Source organism: Leuciscus leuciscus (genome assembly GCF_965113295.1).
Source record: "Leuciscus leuciscus genome assembly, chromosome: 17".
Lineage (NCBI taxonomy): Eukaryota > Metazoa > Chordata > Actinopteri > Cypriniformes > Leuciscidae > Leuciscus > Leuciscus leuciscus.
In genome coordinates, this window is record NC_138741.1 from 1,815,001 (window position 1) to 1,839,309 (window position 24,309).

General features: G+C 37.2%; 1 protein-coding gene across 2 annotated transcripts in view; it reads left to right on the forward strand.

Annotated features, from left to right (window-relative positions):
- eif2ak4 (eukaryotic translation initiation factor 2 alpha kinase 4) overlaps nt 1–24,309 on the forward strand; it is a 55,611-nt gene that overhangs the window by 80 nt on the left and 31,222 nt on the right. Inside the window, exons 1-17 of one of the 2 annotated variants that reach the window (XM_082142663.1) lie at nt 1–184; nt 1,360–1,466; nt 2,357–2,459; nt 5,790–5,963; nt 7,477–7,557; nt 8,675–8,808; nt 9,709–9,809; nt 9,890–10,047; nt 10,963–11,498; nt 14,991–15,106; nt 17,709–17,863; nt 19,082–19,518; nt 20,324–20,396; nt 21,594–21,680; nt 21,762–21,884; nt 23,175–23,279; nt 23,479–23,542. The exon at nt 1–184 is cut by the window's left edge and continues 80 nt beyond it. In XM_082142663.1, coding sequence (XP_081998789.1) covers nt 86–184; nt 1,360–1,466; nt 2,357–2,459; nt 5,790–5,963; nt 7,477–7,557; nt 8,675–8,808; nt 9,709–9,809; nt 9,890–10,047; nt 10,963–11,498; nt 14,991–15,106; nt 17,709–17,863; nt 19,082–19,518; nt 20,324–20,396; nt 21,594–21,680; nt 21,762–21,884; nt 23,175–23,279; nt 23,479–23,542 — 2,653 coding nt within the window. In that variant the 5' untranslated portion in view covers nt 1–85. The remainder of the gene's footprint in view (nt 185–1,359; nt 1,467–2,356; nt 2,460–5,789; nt 5,964–7,476; nt 7,558–8,674; nt 8,809–9,708; nt 9,810–9,889; nt 10,048–10,962; nt 11,499–14,990; nt 15,107–17,708; nt 17,864–19,081; nt 19,519–20,323; nt 20,397–21,593; nt 21,681–21,761; nt 21,885–23,174; nt 23,280–23,478; nt 23,543–24,309) is intronic. The other variant, XM_082142664.1, reaches the window with a different exon arrangement.

The following is a 24,309-nucleotide window of genomic DNA, read 5'->3' on the forward strand; positions in this document are numbered from 1 at the left end:
TGAGAAGTTTTATGATGTTTTCTGCATTCTTTTGATCGGAGATGGTGTTGAGGAGTATGTGTGAGTGCTGAGCTCATCATGCAGGATGAATGATTACTCTCTTCAACAGGAGAACGAGCTCGAGGCGCTGTCATCGATATACGGGGAGGACTTCACTGATATACGAGCGGAAGGTCCATGGAAGGTATTCATTTTATATTCAGAAATGCCATTAATGTGTTTAAAAGAGCTCATGTTCCGTTCATGATGCTTTTAAGTCCTCAAACAGTCATAATATAGTTGTTCATTTCACTTTCTACGTCCTTGCCCAATTGCAGTGCTTAAATTTGAAAATGTGGGCGTGTCATATGGTAATTCGCTCAATGTTGTGACATGTATCATGTGTTTTGTTTCAGTAACATGTAATTAACTGAAACCATGAAACTTATACTGCTTATCAGAAGTTTAACAAAAATAATTAAATATATATTTAAAACCCTATGAAATTCGTTTTATTTTTCCCAAATTCTATGTTTTTAATTAAATAAATGTTAATACTGCTTTTAGAGGAACATTATACTGTACAATAATATTTTAATTCTTTTACAATTTCTTCAAGTTAAACCGGACTTTAATTTTGGCGGGTTGTCAACTTTTTATTTAACAACAAATTCTGTGTTTTTAATTGTATTAATTTTTAATACTGCTTCTAGAGGAACATTCTACCGTACAATAATATTTTAATTCTGTCACAATTTCTTTGTAAAACCAGACTTTTATTTTGGCGAGTTGTCAACTTTCATTTAATAACAAATTCTGTTTTTATATATATATATATACATACATTTTAATACTGATTTTAGAGGAACATTCTACCGTACAATAATATTTTAATTCTCTCACAATTGTTTTTAAAGTTAAACCAGACTTTTTAATTTAATTTTATACTAAATTATTATTAATAAATTCTGGATTCAATTTTAATCGCTAAATTAAGTTTCAATATTTATTTAATAATAGGGCCATATGGAATGCTTTCTTTTTTTCAGAAATGTTATGTTTTATTTTTTCTCGGTTTATGATTTAATACAAATTTATTATCAAAATCGGTGGTGATCAAATGAAGGCATAAAACATTTACAATTTATTTAGAAGAAAGAGAATTTATTTAAAACATAGAAGAAAAATTGTGATGATATTCTAGGTTTAATAATTTGTTTGGAGGAACATTCTACTGTACAATATTATAATTCTGTCACAATTTCTTCAAGTTAAACCAGACTTTTATTTTGCCGGGTTGTCATAGCTTGCCGCTCTGCGAACCCCCCGGCGTGTGGCGTGCAGGAAGTGACACGTGTGTGCTGATGATGTCATCTGCAGGTCAGACGTCCCCCTGAGGTGTTCCTGAAGCTGCGGCCGAAGGGTCTCGGCACTCGATTCGTCTCGGTGGATCTGCAGGTCAAGTGTCCTGAGACGTATCCTGATGTGTGAGTGTCACTTTAATCACATGACACTCGCATGGTCACATGACACTCGCATGGTCACATGACACGCAGCTCAGCAAATAAAACAAAGCATGTTTTTTTTTAGCAAGTGGTTTATTTTAGATTTTTAAAAGAATATTTATTTGTTGCAACTTTTAATTTTCATGCAGTTAAAATAGTACCAAATACACACGAATAATGAACAAATAAAACAATGCATGTTTTTTTTGTGTGTGGCAATTTTTACATTTTCACAGAGATGAAATGGTACCAAATACACATGAATAATGAACAAATAAATGATTATTTTTTTTAGTAAGTGATTTATTTCGATTTTTAAAAGAATATTTATTGCCCTTTTATATTTTCATGCAGTCAAAATAGAAATGAAGATAAAAGTAGAACCAAATACACATGAATAATTATCCACAAAGAATGTTTGAAGGATATTTCTGTAGTAATCTACTAGCCATAAACCATAAAACAATGCTTCTTATTTAGTGTTTTATTTAGATTTATTCTTTTTTTATTTTTATTAAATGAATTATGCAAAAAGAAAATAATCTTTTTTTGTGTGTTTTAATTAGATTTTTATTTTATTTCAAATGTATTTATTTATTGGTCTTTTTCATTTCCGTGCAGTTCCCTCATGAACAGAATGATTGTTACACACGTCGCTATAATAATCTCTATAACCATATAGTTTCCATCCCATCTGTTTTTAAGAACATTTCTTTTGGGATTTTTTGTAATTTTGTTTTTTCTTTGTCACTTTTATTTCCTTTGCTTTTAATGTCTATGTAGTTGTTATTGATTTTTATTTCAGTTTTAATGAGAAATGATGTATGCTCTGTCTGTGTGTGTGTGTGTCATGTGACGTGTGACATCATCAGGCCTCCAGAGCTGGAGCTGAAGAACGCTAAAGGTCTTTCTCTGGATAAACTGGAGGAACTGAAGGCGGAGCTCAACAAACTGGCCAGAGCCCGATGTGGAGAGGTCAGACTCTGAGTTTATCTGTTATAATGCATCCGCTCATAATACGGGGCTTTCTTCAATACGCATGCACACATATATCATATATAAACATGGTAATGTCCACAAGTGACGTTCAGCCAGTGTTAGAGATGTTGTGTCGCTGAGCTTGGAGTCGATCGGTGGTTTATCAGTGATAATATCACAGTGAATCATCACATAATGTGCAACATCATTTTTGTCCAGCCTCTCAAAGAAGTTATGAACGAGAGAACCAACGATTAATAACTCATTATGTTGTAGTCAATGTATGATTTTTCTTGTCAGCTTTTTGTTTTTCTATGTAATTTTTTGCATTAAAAACCTGTAGCTTTTGCCAAATACTTTTGTCTGATAAAATACCGTAATCGAGTTTAGTGTTTTGTTCTTCCATCATATTTCAAAATTATAAAATATATTCCTCACATTTGAATGTTTTTGAAAGTCTCTTCTGCTCACCAAAGCTGCATTTATTTGATCAAAAATACAGTAGAAAAATATGAAATATTATTGTAATGTAAATCATCAGTTTTCTATGTGAATATATAGTAAAGTGTAATTTATTCCTGTGATCAAAGCTGAATTTTCAGCATCATTACTCCAGTCTTCAGTGTCACATGATCCTTCACAAATCATTCTAATATGATGGTTTGATGCTTGAGAAACATTTATGATTATTATCAGTGATGAAAACAGTCGTGCTTCTTCATATCTGTGAAAACTGATACATTTTTCAGGATTTATTGATGAATTAAAAGAAAAATAAACATTATTGTTTAAAATAGTGCAGAAACAAGGGTAGAAGAGTTCAGATTCATGATTGACGGGTTCGACTGTGTGGTTTTTGTCGCGACTGAAACAATGAAGTGTAGTAATTAGGGCTGGGGGAAAAATCGATTCTTCGATGCATCGCGATGCGGACGTGGACGATTCTGAATCGATTCACAAATGTCAAAAAATCGATTTTCTAAAAAAATATATAGATATATTTTTTCTAATAACGTAATATTGACGGAACGCAAAAGGCGGAACTATAAGCGGACGTGCAGTGCGCCGACAGTCTGTGGCGCGCACATAACAGAGTCGTGCACATACATAACAGACTCATGATGGCTGAGCGCCAAATTCGAACGGCACCTTCTTCGTTAAAAGCTAACGTATGTAAAATTGGCAATTTCATTGTTACCTATTTAGTATTTTTGTATGAGAGCTGCTTTCTGTATTGTTTAGTTTTCACATCAGTACACTGTGTAAACCGATCTGTTATACGTACGTTATACTGCAATATGTGCAATTTCAGTCACAAAAAGTTACATTTTGACTGTGCTCTCTGCAGATGTTCATTCACATTCTTGTTTTTGATTGTAGTATACAGCAAACATTTCAAGTCATAACTCTTTATTATTTAGTTGTGTATAAGAGTGGCTTTGTATGTTACTAATTGAAGCTACAGTAAGTTGTTCAAAAATGTTCATTTTGTCTTCTTAATGATTAAATTGGACAATTTTCTTCTAGAAAGACAAGGTGTTCAGGTGGAGAAAAAACTTTTTCTTTACCTTGACATGTTTCGACTGCAACCTGCAGTCTTCTTCCACCTGAACACCTTGTCTTTCTAGAAGAAAATTGTCCAATTTCTACAATATGTTGGTTCTGATCTACTTCCTAAAGGAAATAAGCCTTTCATTTATTTGTTATTGTTTAGTTCAACTTGATGAGTCACAACACAATGTGATGTATTCATTTCTGTGTTCTACAGAACATAAGCTACATACAAATCATTCTGAAGTTATAACTACACGACACAGAAAGTGCTTTGAGTTGTTGTTACTCAATAAAAGAGTTAAGTAATTCAGCAGCTGACTTTTTTTAATACTGCAATCACTTTGTAGTGTATTTTCGTTTACTGTTGTGAAATGGAAAATCAATAATCGCTAATCGAGAATCGTTAATAATCGAAAATCGACTGTAATCGAATCGGGACTTCAATAATCGTAATCGAATCGAATCGGGAAATCAGACAGATTAACCACCCCTAGTAGTAATTGTGGCAAAGAAGGACGTTTAGTTAGAGCTCATCCTGAAAGAAGTGATGGATAAAGCTACACTAATTGTCTGTGTAATGAGTAACACTGCAGAATTAAAGAAAAAACTAATATCACTGCAATAGAAAATAAAGAGGAAGAAAGAGAGGAAATGGTAAAGATGTTGCAGAATGTGTTTCTGGGAGATCTGATGGAGTTACTGAACCAGATTTCAAAAAGAGGTCATATTAAAATAAAAGTAGGGACAAAAGAAGTGAATGTAGCCGCTTTCACACAGTGCGTTGATCCCGGGAAATTGCCGTAAAATTGCTAGAGTGCCTTCTGTGTGAACGCAAACACATCCCGGGATTGATGCCGGGATGGGGAGCCAGTAACATTACCGGGATCAGTCCCGGGATGCACCCTGTGTGAACAGAAGCCAGGACCAATGCCGTAAGGGGTATTTTGTTTTTTCCGGAAAAAGAGATCGAAAACGCAGATCCTGAAAGCTCTTGAAACTCCGCCCTCTGTGCCGGGAGCAGCAGCTCATTTGCATTTTAAGGGACAGACACAAAAACGGTGTGTTTTTGCTGACGATTTTAACATGCTATATAAATATCTGTGGGGTATTTTGAGCTGAAACTTCACACACACTCTGGGGACATCAGAGACTTGTTTTACATCTTGTGAAAAGGACATTACAATATTTGTAATTATAGAGAAACAATTTTTCATTGTTTCTTTAGATGGGAACGATTTTTTACTAGATTTTTTGAAAGAATTGTTTGATTCCTTTGAAGAGTTTGTTTTCAGAGGTTTGTTTTATTTTTGGAGTGAAATTTGGGAAAAACAAGAAATGTAAAATTTAGAATTTTCTATCGGGTTTATATATATATATAACCATTTTAAAATAACGATTAGTCTATAATGATGCTCTTGTTTTTTAAATGCATTGTCAGAACTAGAATATTTTTAGAATATAAATATTATAGTTTTATGGATAATATAGAGGGTTTTAAAGAAATGTGGAGTTTTGATGGAAAATGATGTACTATTATGGGTGAACAGTTGTCTTTTTCCGAGAAACTTGCATTTTTTATTTAAATTTTTTGTTGTAATTTTATTGGTGACCTTTTAAGAAAGGTAAAATAAAGTTTTGTTAAAATTAAAAAGTCAATTCTCTCTCCCTCTCTCTCTCTCCCTCTCCCCCCCCCCCCTCTCTCTCTCCCTCTCCCTCCCTCCCTCCCCTCCATATCTCCATCTCCCCCCCCCCCCCCCCCCCTCTCTGTCTCAGGTGATGATCTATGAGTTGGCAGATCTAGTTCAGGGTTTCCTGACGGAACACAACGCTCCTCCGTCGAGCTCGTTCCACGAGGAGATGCTGAAGAACCAGCGGCGTCTGCAGGAACGACTCGCTCAGGAGGAGCAGCGCAAGATCGACCAGCGCCGCAGACAGGAAGAGCAGACGGTACATCACTTCCTGTGGCACATCATCACTACCTGCTGCACATCCGCTTGTGTTTGTGTCTCACCACACCATATTCAATGTATTACATATCACAGAGTTTGTACAAAGGGCTTAAAGTGAATTTGACTTTTTGAAATGTAAATGTTGGAAAACCCTTGTAAAAAACAGCCATATTTCTGAAAAAGTGCTTGGATTATTGGAAGACAAAAGGGCCAGGCTATATTAGAAAATAGTGTTTCTTTTTATTGCTAAAACAATTTTTTTCACACCCATCTGATACTGATATAGAGCCATTTAGCCTAGCTATGGTATTGCTCATATAATTATTCAAGTATATGATATATCTTTTATTCTTCTCGTCTATATATACAGTACAGGCCAAAAGTTTGGACACATTATTATTTTTAATGTTTTTGAAAGAAGTTTCTTCTGCTCATCAAGCCTGCATTTATTTGATCAAAAATACAGAAAAAAACAGTAATATTGTGAAATATTATTACAACTTAAAATAATAGTTTTCTATTTGAATATACTTTAAAAAATAATTTATTCCTGTGATGCAAAGCTGAATTTTCAGGATCCTTACTCCAGTAAGTGTCTTCAGTGTCACATGTGACATCCAGTCTATCACATGACCCTTTAGAAATCATTCTAATATTCTGATTGATTGTGAGTGTTGGACACAGTTCTGCTGCCTAATATTTTTGATGAATAAAAGGTTAAAAAGAACTGCATTTAAGTTGTAATAATATATCACAATATAACTTTTTTTTTTCTGTATTTTTGATCAAATAAATGCAGGCTTGATGAGCAGAAGAAACTTCTTTCAAAAACATAAAAAATAGTAATGTGTCCAAACTTTTGTACTGTATATATGTATATGTATATATATATATATATATATATATATATATATTCAAGGAAAAAAATCAGTTTGAATAAGGAAAGCGATATCTTTGTCATAGTGTCATTTCAATGGTTACAGTTTTTTTTTTGTACCATTTTGTTGTAATGTTTTTATTTTATTTATCTATTTACCTTTTTTATCATTTGAAAGATAACGATATTGTATGATAAGTGAGATCTCTGATTGTTGTCCTTGAAAACCAAATCAAGTAATGCTTGAAAAGTCCTTATAAGTCCTGGAATTTCATGTTACAGTTTCTGTACGAACCCTGACATCAGTTTCCATACCGAGAACAACACAGATTGTTTCTGTGCATCTTCACAGTCATAAACAGGAAAATAATAATGATCAATGATGCAAACTTCATCAGATCCGCTGTAAAGCAGCTCTAAAACTACATTATTCAGATAAACTGTAATTCTGTTCTCATCTGATAATCAATAACATTACAATAAAATCACATTAAGTGTCTTATATTGATACGACAACAATATTGTTGTTTTATAAAGAAGTGCATGTTCCAGTGCTGAATCTCTTGGTTTATGGTCACGCATCAGCTTTATGTGTGACTGTAGTAAATCTGATCTCAGTGTTTCTCTTCCACAGCAAAACGAGATTCTTGCTGAGATCCAGAGGAGAGAGGAGGAGAGACGAGAGGAGAAGAGGAGGAAAGAGATGGCCAAGCTGGTGAGATCTCTCTCTCTCTTCTCTCGTGGATGTGTAGTTTTCAGACTTGTGTGTTGTGTACTTCCTTCAGCGGAAGGAAGAGTTTAATGAGGAAAATCACATGTTGCATCTCATAATCGTCTTTTAATATTCGTGAATAACAACTAGACCTGTCGCCATTATTGATGAAATGTCTGAGCGTGATTATATGATCTAATCGCTGTTATATGAGATTACCTCAATAATCATGCAGTTTTTTTAAAAACACTGAATTAAATTATATTATATTTTGTTATATTATGATATTAATGTTATAGTATTATTTTTTCTTTAAATAATTTATTATATGAATTTAACTACCGGTAATTATGTTTATATATTTTATATAATCAATTAAGTATGTAATTAATAAGTATTATAATATATTAATTATAGAATTGAATATTAATTAATAATAATAATTAATTACAGCATTGAAGTAAATCATATGGGCCTAAAATTTTATTATTATATTATATACTTTATATAATTCATTTAATATATTTATTTAACTAGTATTATATTAATTAAGTATATAGTTAATGATTATTAACTATTAATTAATTCTCACACAACATTGAATACAATTTTATTATAAGTAGTAAATCATTTGGGCCTATTTTTATTATTTTATTATTATATTATATTATATATTTTTTAAATCATTATAAATGTAATTGGTTTATATAATTAATTTTATATATTTTTTTAAGTAGTATTATATTATATTAAGTATATAATAAATTATTAATTAATTTTTCACAACATTGAAGTAAATTATATTTTATGTAATTAATTATGTATATTATATTATAATATTAATGTAAAATTACATTCATTATATAAATGTAACTAATTATTTTTTACATATTTGATATAATCAATTAAGTATATAATTAATATAATTGAATATGAATTAATGATTATTAATTAATCACTGCATTAAAGTAAATCATATGGGCCTATTTTATTATATTATTACATTATATACGATTCCTAGAGTTAACAGTCAGCACAGAACCCGTGATTGCGACAGGCCTATATATATATATATATAATATGTAATATATAATAAGAGCATGTTGATTGTGTGTGTCAGGAGCGTTTGGAGAGTGACGTCGCGGTCCAGCCGGTGTCAGAAACACACACATCATCAGTGTCACCTGTGGATCCCAGTGAAGCAAAGAGAGTGCTGACAAACAGACGCAGAACCACATCAAGCAGCAGACACAGGTCTGAGCACACTCTCACACACACACACACACACACACACACACACACACACACACACACACACACACACTCACACACACACACACACACACACACACACACACACACACACACACACACACACACACAGGTCTACACACACTCACACACACACACACACTCTCACACACACACACACACACACACACACAGGTCTACACACACTCTCACACACACACACTCTCACACACACACACACACACACACACACACACACACACACACACACACACACACACACACACACACACACACACACTCACACACACACACACACACACACACACACACACACACAGGTCTACACACACTCACACACACACACACACTCTCACACACACACACACACACACACACACACACACACACACACACACACACACACACACACACACTCACACACACACACACACACACACTCACACACACACACACACTCACACACACACACACACTCACACACACACACACACACACACACACACACACAGGTCTACACACACTCACACACACACACACACTCTCACACACACACACACACACACACACACACACACACACACACACACACACACACACACACACACACACACACACTCACACACACACACACACACACACACACACACACACTGGTCTGAGCACACACACACACACACAGGTATGAGCACACACACACACACACACACACACACACAGGTATGAGCACACACACACACACACACACACAGGTATGAGCACACACACACACACACACACAGGTCTGAGCACACACACACACACACACACACACACACACACACACACACACACACACACAGTGAGATGCCACCGCTCACACATGTTGCTCTTCTCTGCTAGGCGAGACACGTACAGCGAGGAGAATCAGCGTCAGCAGGAAGTGCTTCACTTCAGCAACAGTTTCCTCGGAGAGGTCATAGTTCACAGAGGGAAGTGCATCGGTGAGCATTCTGGGACATCAGCCGGCGTTCAGCATCTGATCAGGACTGATGTTGATGTGTGATGGTTGTCTCTGTCTCAGGTGAGAGCGAGCGGCTGGGACGCAGTGTGTATTACGCCTTTAACTCCAGCACGGGAGACTTCTCCGTGGTGTACGAGTGGATCCTGTGCTGGAACAAGAGCATCGGGAAGTTCATCACCAGCCAGGAGCGGGAGAAGATCGAGAAGTGCAAGAAACAGGTGCAAAATCTGCAGAAACGTCGCATTTGTTCACTATCTGATGTGAAATGTTAGTTTTATAATGATAATAATAGTAATAATAATAAATAAAAAAATACAAAACAAAACAAATATGAATTTACTGTAAAATAAAAAATGTCTATTTAAAAAATAAAACTTTTTTATTATTATTTTACATTACAATAAAATTACATTACAATACATTTTATTGTAATGTAAAATAATAATAAAAAAGTTTTATTTTTTAAATAGATATGTTTTTATTTTATAGTAAATTAATATTTAAATGTACAATAATATTTATGACTGCCTTATTATCCTTATTTTCAAACATTAAACCATTGGACTTTCTGATTATAATATTTTAGTTTTATAAAGAAATTCATATGTTGGCACAATTTATCTGTCTAATTTCATGCATTTAAATTTAAAGTGCCCCTGTAGTCCATCATTTTACCCCTTAAAACTCATCTTTGATCACCAAAATTACATATTTAAAAATTTTTTCCTTGAAAAAAAAACTTCATGTCTTAAAACATCTTGAATGTAACTCGACACCCTTGCCTCATTTAGTATGCGCGGCTCTATGAATATGCAAATGAGCCCCGCCTCCACTCACTCACTCAGCTCAGAGATCCACCAGTTGACGATCACACGTTGATCTGATTGGTTACAAGGTAGTTTGTGACGTCAGAAACACCAGCGATTTCAAAGCGTGTGTTTGAGACTGTCTTTGGTTCACTGCAGTTTTAAGGAGGAAATACTCAGCAATGCTGTCGACTTATGAACTTACACATGCTTTGTCTTAAAGCAGATTAAAAACACCACATACACACATAAACAACATTAAAAGCTGGATTTTCTCCACACTTCAGAAGTTTTTACGGTGATGATAAACACACTCTTCTGCTCCAGATCCACGGTGCGGAGAGTGAGCTGAACTCGCTGCTGAAGCTGAAGCACCCGAATCTGGTGCACTATCAGGCGCTGAGCTGCAGCGAGCGCGACGACTGTCTGGTGGTGGACCTGCTAGCCGAACACGTCCCCGGGTCGAGTCTGGCACAGAAGCTCTCGAGTGGCTCTCCGGTACCGGTGGATCAGCTCCGGCGGCACGCGGTCCAGCTAACGGCTGCGCTCGAGTATCTGCACAGCAACTCAGTGGTCCACAAGCACCTGAACCCGTCCTGTGTTCTGCTGGACGCTCACGGGGACGTTCGGCTCGCCGACTACAGTCTGGCCAAACGCCTCGCTGACGTGTGTGACGACGACATCTTCCAGCAGGGACGCGTGCGCTTCCGTGTGGAGGCGATGCCCACGCGGGCCGGGAAGAAAGGAGACGTGTGGGCTCTAGGGCTGCTAATGTTAGCGCTCGCTCAGGGTCGCGAGGTCGAGGAATATCCCGTCACGGTGCCGGAGACGCTGCCCACCGACCTGCACGACTTCCTCAACAGGTGTGTGTGACTGTGTCATGATTCACAGGTGTGTGTGTGACTGTGTCATGATTCACAGGTGTGTGTGACTGTGTCATGATTCACAGGTGTGTGTGTGTGACTGTGTCATGATTCACAGGTGTGTGTGACTGTGTCATGATTCACAGGTGTGTGTGTGACTGTGTCATGATTCACAGGTGTGTGTGACTGTGTCATGATTCACAGGTGTGTGTGACTGTGTCATGATTCACAGGTGTGTGTGTGACTGTGTCATGATTCACAGGTGTGTGTGACTGTGTCATGATTCACAGGTGTGTGTGACTGTGTCATGATTCACAGGTGTGTGTGACTGTGTCATGATTCACAGGTGTGTGTGTGACTGTGTCATGATTCACAGGTGTGTGTGTGACTGTGTCATGATTCACAGGTGTGTGTGTGACTGTGTCATGATTCACAGGTGTGTGTGTGTGTGACTGTGTCATGATTCACAGGTGTGTGTGACTGTGTCATGATTCACAGGTGTGTGTGTGACTGTGTCATGATTCACAGGTGTGTGTGACTGTGTCATGATTCACAGGTGTGTGTGTGACTGTGTCATGATTCACAGGTGTGTGTGACTGTGTCATGATTCACAGGTGTGTGTGTGACTGTGTCATGATTCACAGGTGTGTGTGTGTGTGTGACTGTGTCATGATTCACAGGTGTGTGTGACTGTGTCATGATTCACAGGTGTGTGTGTGTGTGTGTGACTGTGTCATGATTCACAGGTGTGTGTGACTGTGTCATGATTCACAGGTGTGTGTGACTGTGTCATGATTCACAGGTGTGTGTGTGACTGTGTCATGATTCACAGGTGTGTGTGTGACTGTGTCATGATTCACAGGTGTGTGTGTGTGACTGTGTCATGATTCACAGGTGTGTGTGTGACTGTGTCATGATTCACAGGTGTGTGTGTGACTGTGTCATGATTCACAGGTGTGTGTGACTGTGTCATGATTCACAGGTGTGTGTGACTGTGTCATGATTCACAGGTGTGTGTGTGACTGTGTCATGATTCACAGGTGTGTGTGTGACTGTGTCATGATTCACAGGTGTGTGTGTGACTGTGTCATGATTCACAGGTGTGTGTGTGACTGTGTCATGATTCACAGGTGTGTGTGACTGTGTCATGATTCACAGGTGTGTGTGACTGTGTCATGATTCACAGGTGTGTGTGTGACTGTGTCATGATTCACAGGTGTGTGTGACTGTGTCATGATTCACAGGTGTGTGTGTGTGACTGTGTCATGATTCACAGGTGTGTGTGTGACTGTGTCATGATTCACAGGTGTGTGTGAGACTGTGTCATGATTCACAGGTGTGTGTGACTGTGTCATGATTCACAGGTGTGTGTGACTGTGTCATGATTCACAGGTGTGTGTGACTGTGTCATGATTCACAGGTGTGTGTGTGTGACTGTGTCATGATTCACAGGTGTGTGTGTGTGACTGTGTCATGATTCACAGGTGTGTGTGTGTGACTGTGTCATGATTCACAGGTGTGTGTGTGTGTGTGTGTGACTGTGTCATGATTCACAGGTGTGTGTGACTGTGTCATGATTCACAGGTGTGTGTGTGTGTGTGTGTGACTGTGTCATGATTCACAGGTGTGTGTGTGTGTGTGTGACTGTGTCATGATTCACAGGTGTGTGTGTGTGTGTGTGACTGTGTCATGATTCACAGGTGTGTGTGTGTGACTGTGTCATGATTCACAGGTGTGTGTGTGTGACTGTGTCATGATTCACAGGTGTGTGTGACTGTGTTATGATTCACAGGTGTGTGTGTGTGTGACTGTGTCATGATTCACAGGTGTGTGTGTGACTGTGTCATGATTCACAGGTGTGTGTGTGTGACTGTGTCATGATTCACAGGTGTGTGTGTGTGACTGTGTCATGATTCACAGGTGTGTGTGTGTGTGTGTGACTGTGTCATGATTCACAGGTGTGTGTGTGTGACTGTGTCATGATTCACAGGTGTGTGTGTGTGACTGTGTCATGATTCACAGGTGTGTGTGTGTGACTGTGTCATGATTCACAGGTGTGTGTGTGTGTGACTGTGTCATGATTCACAGGTGTGTGTGACTGTGTCATGATTCACAGGTGTGTGTGTGTGACTGTCATGATTCACAGGTGTGTGTGTGTGTGACTGTGTCATGATTCACAGGTGTGTGTGTGTGTGACTGTCATGATTCACAGGTGTGTGTGTGTGACTGTGTCATGATTCACAGGTGTGTGTGTGTGACTGTGTCATGATTCACAGGTGTGTGTGTGTGTGTGTGTGTGACTGTGTCATGATTCACAGGTGTGTGTGTGTGACTGTGTCATGATTCACAGGTGTGTGTGTGTGACTGTGTCATGATTCACAGGTGTGTGTGTGTGACTGTGTCCACTGATTAGTGAGATTCACTTCGGCTAGTTAATATTTCAATAATTCACAGGTTTTTATTTTACTTAAATTAATTGATAATTAATCAATTAATTAATTAAATAATTTTAAATGATTGAAATTACATTACTGCACGATTTTGGGGGAAAAAAAATCTAATTGCATTTTTTTTCAAAACTGTGATATAAAATAAAAATTATAATAAATAAAACAAAATTATAATAAATAAAACCTAAATTAAAACAAAAAAGAAATATTACTCTTGTAATTAAAAAAAATGAATTTAATAATAATAATACTAATATTGCTAATTCAGAGTAAAACTCCCTCTGAAGTTATTATTTTATTTTACTTAAATTAATTGATAATGAATTAAATAATTTTGTTATTTTGGTTTTGCATTTTTCTGATGTAATGTTTAGTACGGCTGCATGATTTTGTGGGAAAAAATTAAATTGCAATTGTTCAAAACTGTGGGAAAATACTAATAATACAGGTTTGCTTGTTTTTAGGGCCAGAAATGTGTGATTTATATATATCATATAGCTATAAAATGATAATAGTAATATTAGTAATTATTATTGTTTTACATTACAACTCCTCCTGAAGTTAATATTTCAATAATTTAACACGTTTGCATTTTCACAGTTTTCAGAGTTATAAACTAATAAACATTTTATGTTAAGTTTTTTTATTTATTATTATTCGTTTTTTTAAATTGTTTTAAAGTTTTAATTTGACATTTTTCTGATTGAGTGTTTAGTAAAGCTGCACGATCTAAAAATAAATATCCAGGTTTGCTGTGCTTGTTTGTAGGGTCAGACATTTGTGATTATATACTGTATATCAGTATGGCTGGCTATATAATAATAATAATGATATTAATAACGTTAAATAAAAGCTTTACTGTGACCTGAGCCTCTCTGAGTCGCTGAAACACACATCATGAGTGTAGATGAACACAGTGTGTACTTCACTCTGAAACACGCAGCGCATGTGTCATATCACCACGCTCTGCTTTTATGAATATGTTTGTGCAGTAAAAGCTTATAGATAATTCATTTGCTTATATATTTCTGTATATTTGTAGGTGTGTGTGTCTTAATGATGCTGATCGCTGGCATGCTCACCAGCTTCTGGATCATCCGTTCCTGAGACCTCCCTCACCCAGGAGTGTGTTGCCCTGTCAGGAGTCCAGTCCAGAGGGTGAAGCGCACACACACACACACACACACACACACACTTTACACCTTTAACTCATCCTTCCCTCATTTACATTTTTTTTTTGTGTTCATCAGAGAGGTCCAAGACCCCAGGACTTTTGTCGCACTTGAACTACGAATACACACACACACACACACACACACACACACACACACACACACACACACACACACACACACACACACACACACACACACACACACACACACACACACACACACACACACAAATAATAGATTTGAGGAGTTTTGTGATTGAAATTAAAAAAACTTCCCTCAATTTGACCCCCTTAGGAATGAATGGAATGTGAGGAATGCTTCACATAGAACAACATAAAAATGCTCAAAATTCTAACTAAAAATGCTAAAACTTCACCAAAAAATTATTTTATAATGTCTACATGTGTATCTGAATGCACACTGAACAGAACTGACTTTAGGACCCAGAGGAACAGCTCATTTCAGAATGAGCTTTATTGCCAAGTGTGCTTGCACCCACAAGGAATTTTTCTTGGTACTGAAGCTTCCAGTGCACATATACTAATACAAATACAACAAGAAACATAGTAATACAAATTCTAAGAATAAAATATATTAAAAATAAATAAAAATAGTATAAAAGTAAAAAAGTAGGGTCACATTTGGGTTTAGTCCAAATAAACATTTACAGATTATGAACATATTTACAGTATTTTGAGTAGTATGAATAATATAAATATAAATATCACCTGAGTTAGAGAATATTGCACTAGACAGTGGGAGTATTGCACTTGCAGGCATATGCCTTGGGGGGCATGTTAAGTGTTCAGAAGGGAAATGGCCTGTGGAAAGAAACTGTTCCTGTGCCTGGATGTTCTTGTGTCCAGTGATCTGTGTCGCCGTCCTGACGGTAACAGTTCAAACAGGGGGTGTCCAGGGTGAGTGGAGTCTGTGATGATTTTACCTGCTCTCTTCCTCACTCTGGAAGAGTACAGGTCCTGGAGGGTTGGCAGGGGGGCACCAATAATCCTCTCTGCAGTCCGGACTGTCCGTTGTAGTCTCCTGATGTCCGATTTGGTAGCTGAACCAAACCAGACAGTGATGGAAGTGCTTAAAACAGACTCAATGACGGCTGAGTAGAACTGGATCAGCAGCTCCTGTGGCAGATTGAACTTCTTCAGCTGGCGAAGGAAGTACAGTCTCTGCTGGGCCTTTTTCACAATGGAGTCAATGTGATTTGCCCACTTCAGGTCCTGAGAGATGGTAGAGCCCAGGAACCTGAATGACTCCACTGCTTCCACAGTGCTGTTCATGATGGTGAGAGGGGGGAGTGCTGGGGATTTTCTCCTGAAATCCATAATCATCTCCACTGTTTTGAGCGTGTTCAGCTCAAGGTTGTTATAGCTGCACCAGACAGCCAGCTGTTCAACCCCCAGTCTGTAAGCAGACTCGTCACCATTTTGGATGAGACCGATGACGGTGGTGTCGTCTGCAAATTTCAGGAGCTTGACAGAGGGGTCTTTAGAAGTGCAGTCATTAGTGTACAGGGAGAAGAGCAGTGGGGAGAGAACGGACCCTTGGGGGGCGCCAGTGCTGATGGTGAGGGTCCTGGATGTGAGCTTCCCCAGTCTCACTCGCTGCTGCCGGTCTGTCAGGAAGCTGGAGATCCACTGACAGATTGAGGATGGCATGGAGAGCTGAGTCAGTTTGGCTGTGAGAAGATCAGGGATGATGGTATTGAAGGCCGAACTGAAGTCCACAAATAAGATCCGTGCATAAGTCCCAGGTCTGTCAAGATGTTGCAGGATATAGTGCAGTCCCATGTTGACTGCATCATCCACAGACCTGTTTGCTCTGTAAGCAAACTGAAAGGGATCCAGCAGGGGTCCAGTGATGTCCTTCAGATAGGCCAACACCAGTCTTTCAAACGACTTCATGACCACAGACGTGAGAGCGACAGGTCTGTAGTCATTAAGTCCAGTGATTTTAGGTTTTTTGGGAACCGGAATGATAGTGGAGCGTTTGAAGCAGCAGGGAACTTCACACTGCTCCAATGATCTGTTGAAGATCTGCGTGAAGACTGGGGCCAGTTGGTCAGCGCAGGCTTTTAGACAAGCAGATGAGATGCCGTCTGGGCCTGAAGCTTTCCTAGTCTTCTGTTTTTTGAAGACTCGGCTCACGTCCTCCACACAGACCTTATTTGCTCCATATAGAGCTATAAGAACATCTAGAGTCATGAAATATCATCTTATATTATTATATTTCCACAAGACGTCGGCAAAGACACACAATGTAAGATATTTAGAGCTGAATTAAAAGGGTTATGCATGAAATTATTTTGAAATTAAGTTGAAAGAAAGTGAGGAATGTGCTTAAATTACTATTTATTTATTATTTATTGATCAAATCTAGTAATTTAAAGGTAAATAAAAAAAATCTCCCAAAATAAATTGCATTAAAAAAATAGAAAAAACATGTTACAAATGAAATAAAATAAGCTTTCTGGACAAAAAAAGTAAGTATAATGTCCATGAAGCTGGAGGCAGTGAAGGCTCTCCTCAACACAGCACGTGTCACACGGTAATGTCCATGTTCTCGTCCCTCAGACACAGGCGTTGACTTCGCGTCCACGGTTGTCCCGCGCAGCCTCCTCCTCAGCGCCCCCTTCAGTACGGAGGTGCAGAAGCAGTTCTCCAGGTACTACAACGAGTTCTCCGAGCTGCAGCTGCTGGGAAAGGGAGCGTTCGGCGCTGTCATCAAGGTCAGGGATCTCATGCTTTCATTTATGACACTGTTTGGGAGACAGAGATGTGTTATTAATGCAGATGCTAATTCTACTGTGAGATGTGTGGGAAAAGGCCTGGAGTGTGTGAGGAATTATTTACAATTTAAGTTGAAAGAAAGTGGGGAATGTGCTTAAATTACTATTTATTTATTATTTATTGATCAAATCTAGTCATTTAAAGGTAAATAAAATAAAAAATCTCCCCCCAAAAAATTGCATTAAAAAATAGAAAAAATATTATCAAAATGAAATAACACAGTTATTTACTAATACAGTGGCAGTATAGGGCTGTGCGATATTGGGAAAAACTGGCATTGTAATATTTAGTTTTTCTGTAATATATATATATTGTGAAATGAAAAACTACCGACATTTTTACCAGATGATGATTTGATTAGCTCAGTTTGGAAAGAATTAATATTTTCAGATTGATCGGCGTGATTGTTTAGTCGTGTACATCTGCATAGAAAGTAAAAATACTTTTGAATTGCGATTATTATAAATCTTTAATAATAATAATTTGTATAATAATTTTTTTATTATATAATATGTATAAAATATTATTTGATTAATTTGATATGTTAAAGATGTTAAAATATATATATTTTTTTTTATACATATACAAATATTGATATTTGTATGTGCATTTATCATTTTAATAAATATTCACTTTTTTTTACTATAAAATTTACTACGAATGTGTGATATACATCACTATAAATATCTATTTCTATAAAATTATATATATATTGTACAGCACAATAAAAAAAGTGTATAATTAATGCTATAACAGCTGAATACTAAAATGGCAATGCTAATGTTTATATCTCGATTTCTTTACTTTCAAATGTGTTGTTTAGCTGGAAACCTGTGAGACCTTCCAGCGTTGAGCGTTTATAAGCCTGTCGTCGGGTAAACAGAAGCTTTAAGGCAGGGTTCCTCAAACTCTGTCCTGGAGGGCCGCTGTCCTGCACAGTTTAGCTCCAACCCTGATCAAACACACCTAGCTGTGAGTTTCTAGTGATCCTGAAGACATTGATTAGCTTGCTCAGGTGTGTTTGATCAGGGTTGGAGCTAAACTGTGCCGGACAGTGGCCCTCCAGGACAGAGTTTGAGGAACCCTGCCTTAAAGCTTCTGTTTACCCGACGACAGGCTTATAAACGCTCATGTGCCTCGTGTGTTTCCCCGTTCAGGTCCAGAATAAGTTGGACGGCTGTTATTACGCGGTGAAGCGGATCCAGGTGAACCCGGCTAGCAAGCAGTTCCGGCGGATCAAAGGTGAGGTCACGCTGCTGTCGCGCCTCAACCATGAGAACATCGTGCGCTACTATAACGCGTGGATCGAGCGGCACGAGACGGCGTGGACCGGAGCGCTGAGCAGTGACGACTCTGAGGCGTTCACCAGCCCGGAGACACACTCCCGACCCGCGGCGCCGTCCTGCCGGAACGAGCTGGGTCTGATGGACAACATCGAGGACGAGGCGCCGCCGCCGGCTCTTGCTAGCTCTGTGGAGTGGAGCACGTCGCTAGAGAGATCAACCAGCGCTAAATGCAGCGCTGCCGACGACGAGGAAGATGACGATGATGATGATGATGATGATGAAGAGGACGTGTTCTGCCACTCGTTCCTGTGAGATTTCTGCTCGTCCAATCATTATAGAGGCTTTCGCACCGGAGGAACCTTTTCATAGTTCCTAGAACTATTGGCGGAAGTTCCCGGATGTTGGCGTGTTCGCACCGCAGGAACTGGGAACGATGTTAGTTCTAGGAACTCTTTCGGAGGAACTGATTTAGTCCTCCTTCAGAGTCAGTCTGAACCAGCGCTATAGGAGCTATCCGTGACGTTAGTGTTCGCTGATTGGCCGAACGCACGTGAAACACCAGCAGCCGCCATTAAAGAAAAGCTAAACGCACATATTATAGCCTATATATTTACTCTATAAGCTAACTCTACGAACATGGAAAACAATGATAGATGAACCTCTAAACCTTTACACTGAGGAGAAAACCTAACACAACGTTGAACACAAGATTATGTATTTCTGCTCAGCAACACTGGACATCAACACACGCCATGTGCTAATAACTCTTTATCTATAACAGTTTTTTATCTAATAACGTATTAGACAGGACTAGACAGATCGTAAACTAATGAACAGGAGAATGTGAGCACTGTGTGTTCAGGCGTTCTCAGCGCCTTCAAAATAAAAGTCCCAACAACAAGCGCGGCTTACGTCACTTCAGAGTTCCTACTGGCGGTGCGAACGCAACCAGGAAAACGTTCCTAGAGGAAGCATTAGTCCTCAGGGAACCGTCCTGGTGGCGAGATCCTGTAACTGAGCTCCTATAACTCTCCGGTGTGAAAGCCCCTCGTGTGTGTTTTGCACTGATAGTGAGTGTTTGTGTTTCTGACCTGGTTCTGTTTCGACACACAGTCCTCCTGACAGCGACTCTGAGAGCGACGTCATCTTTGACAACACTGACGCCAGCAGAGACAGTTTCCTACAGGTCAGTCGCACTCAAACCCTCGGGTGCAAAATAATTTATTATTACATGATCTGACACCGTGACTGTTGTAACAGGCAAAAATATTGTGTAGTCTGAACCCGGCGAGAAATTTTACGTAATTTCTTTTCTTTTTTGGAATGGTATGAAACTTGGTAAAGGTTTTGGCACTTGCTGTGTGAACGCAAAGAAAAATCATGGACATGATCTGAACAGGTTTAATGGTCCTGTAAACAATAGTCCCACTTGTGCTCCTCGCGGCCAGAAATGACGCATTGGAAATGAACGTTAGATGAGTTTCCTCTAGTGGAAGCGTTTGGTACTGCAGCCGAACACACTCTCACTAATCAGGGTAAAAAAATATATAATTTCACACAGTGTTTTTGAAAATGTATATTTCATTTAAAAATGTATTGTATTTTTGCAAATTTCAATGAACGTAAAATTCTGTAACTTTTTTTAAGTGCACTTTTTAAAACTTTTTTCTACTTCAGCAATAATCTGCCAAGTGTTGTCTTTGAAACGAGATCAAACTTCAGTCTGTCGCTCTAAAGCGTTCAAGATTTACCACAGTTTAAGCTGGAAATTTAATTTTCAGGTCTATGCTCAAAAAGCGAATAAATGGATTATAAATACAGTGTAAATATAATTTAGTACCATAAAACCCCCTAAAAATACAATATATGATACAGTAGGCGTTAAAGGGTTAACTATAAACATTAATCTGTAGTTTCACAAAGTAACAATGCATCTTGTCTTCATTTTCAACACTGGTTTATTTTAGACAACACTATTTTAAATGAAACAAACTTCTTTTGTTTCTTTACAATAAATGCACTTGCTTTGATTTTTTTTGATTTTTTTTTTACTTTTACTCATTTTAAGTGTTCAAATACTTTTTTCTAGACAGTTTTTATTTATACACATCAAGATGTCTGTCATGCCGTAATGCTTTCATCTTTATTCCCATCTGAACATCCCGCTGACATTGAATAATAGAGAAGAAACATTGGGATTCCTGAACATGATGCTTGTATCCAGTTGTTCCACATCATATTGATCACATGATCAGTGTATTATATTGTTTGTTGTTCCACATCATATTGATCACATGATCAGTGTATTATATTGTTTGTTGTTCCACATCATATTGATCACATGATCTGTGTATTATATTGATTGTCATGTATTTCTCCGCAGGAACCCAGCAGTCGGAAAGCAGCGGATCCGTCAGAGAGCTCGGACTCGGAGAAACCCCTCCTGATAGCGCATTACCTGTACATACAGGTGCGTGACCCTTGACCCCTGCCCCCGTGACCCCTGACCCCTATGGCCCCAGTGTTGACCTGTAGTGTTGTGTCTCTTCAGATGGAGTACTGTGAGAGAAGCACGCTGCGAGACACGATCGATCAGGGCTTGTATCAGGACATCAGTCGCCTCTGGAGGCTCTTCAGGGAGATCCTGGACGGTCTGTCTTACATCCATGAGCAGGTGAACATCATCAACACCATCAACACGCTGCGTCAGCGTCACCTTTTATTTATTTATTTATTTTTTATCTTTCTGTTAGTAATGAAAAAGCACTTCTAATTAATTTAAATCATGAAATGTATATGAATTTAACAAAAAAAATTTTTTTGCCATAGAATTTTTATTGTTGCAAATTTAAAAGAAAATTAATATTCAATATAATATTATTTTAAATAAATAAAAATTAAGCCCTATTTTTTCCCTCCAAATTCCGTTTTTACTTTTTCATTTTACTGGCTTCTGTTTTTTTCGCTTCCATTTTTTTGTTTTTTTTGGACTCTGATTTAATGGTTAAATGAACCGTTAGTAATACAAAAAAAGGCTAATTAATTGAAATCATTAAACTTATACAATTGAACAATTTCTTTAAAAAGCTGAATAATTTTTTTAAGGCCCTATGAAATGTTGCATTTTTTCTCAAATTCTTTTTCTTTTTTTCCTTTTTTTTTTTCTGGATTCCATTTTAAAGGTGAAATTAAATGTAATAAACAAAAAGAATGTCTAATTAATTGAATAAAAATTTAACAACCTATATATATAATTTATTTTAAAAAATATATAAATTATATATATATATATATATATATATATATATATATATATATATATAATTTATATATTTTTTTAAATAAATTGTTCAATTGTATAAGTTAAATGATTTCAATAAATTAGAAGTTTTTTTATTACTAACAATTAATGTAACCATTAAATCAGAGTCCAAAAAAATTAAAATTTAAGAAAAAAGGAATCCAGAAAAATTATAAATGAAAAACTGAATTTGGAAAACAAAATAAAATAGATTTCATAGGGCTCGAAAAAAGTTTGAATTGAATTCATAAAACTTTAACAACTTAATTTATATATAGTGAAAATATATATATATACTTTTTTAAATTGATTTTTTACAGTAATAGGGCCCTATATTTTTCTTTTCCACAAATTCTGTGTTGTGTGTTTTCTTTTTTCTTTCTTTATGATTTAATCCAGATTTTTTTATCAAAAACAGTGGTAAATAAATGAAGGCATAAAACATTAACAATTTATTTAATCTTTTGAAATGTAATCAAAAGTGTTTTTTACAGGTTATATTTATATGGTGATTTCATAAGTGTACAGCCCTACTTTTGATTTATTAATACAAAACTTGCCAAATTCCTTTGTGTTTATACAGTAAATTCCATTTTTCTGACTGGATTCTGTGAGTGTGTGTCCGCTGAAATCATATAATGACACTAATATAATGTTTGACAGGGAATGATCCACAGAGACCTGAAGCCTGTCAACATCTTCCTGGACTCTCAGGATCATGTGAAGATCGGAGACTTCGGCCTGGCCACGGATCACCCTGCTAATGTGGTATTGCATGCGTCTTCTGCGGCGTTTAGTGCATGTGTGCCGTAGCAGTTTTGATCCAGCATGATCAGACAATGATGCGTTACAGTCCATCTCCAATATCAGTTTCATTCATTCATGCATTATTCATGAGTCTGTACTGTTTTCTGATTGGCAGACGTAACTTGAATGAGTCGAGTGTGACATGCTTCATGTGTTTCAGGCGGCAGGTAAACTGGAGGTGGAGGAACACAGCTCAGGGTTTGTCCCGAAACAAGATCCAACAGGTAAAAGCACCTGATCAAGTACTGTGACCACTGGATCATGTGTTTCCTTCCCTTCTGTTCACACCTGTCTTCTCCAAAACACAAATAATGCTGGCATTTTAGTTATTGTTCATCAAACACATAATAAGAGCTTTACAGTGAAGATGTGTGCGAACTGTCAGATGTCTTTGGGAGCAAAAGTCATAGACATTTCAAAATAAGAGTCCCAGTGTATTTCAGGCTTGTTAAAAAAATGTTTTGGTTATTATAGGTATTTTGGTTGCACATTAAACTATATCTGCCATTTAATTCAGCCAAAACATTATATATATATATATAAAATCTTTATTAAATCATAAATCCAGAAAAATTAAAACACAGCACAGAATTTCTTAATTTCTTTCCTTTTAGCACTTTTCTGAAAAATACCTTTTTTTTTTTTTATAGGGCCTAATTGTAAAACAAATTGATAAATTAAGTTGTTACAGTTTTGTGAATTCAAATGCTTAGAAATGCATTTTGATTATTAAAATTTAATTAAACCATTCAAATGGAATCCAGAAAATTTAAATGCAAAACACAAAATTTAGGGAAAATAAATTGGAATTTAAACTCTTAATAAATTGCTGATAACTGTACAAGTTTCATCATTTCAATTAATGAGACATATTTTTTATTGCTAACATTTATTTTAACAATTAAATCAGAGTCCAGAAAAATTCAAACAGAAAATAAAAAAATTCTTTGAAAATAATAACAACAACAGATTTTACTGGGCCCTAAAAGTG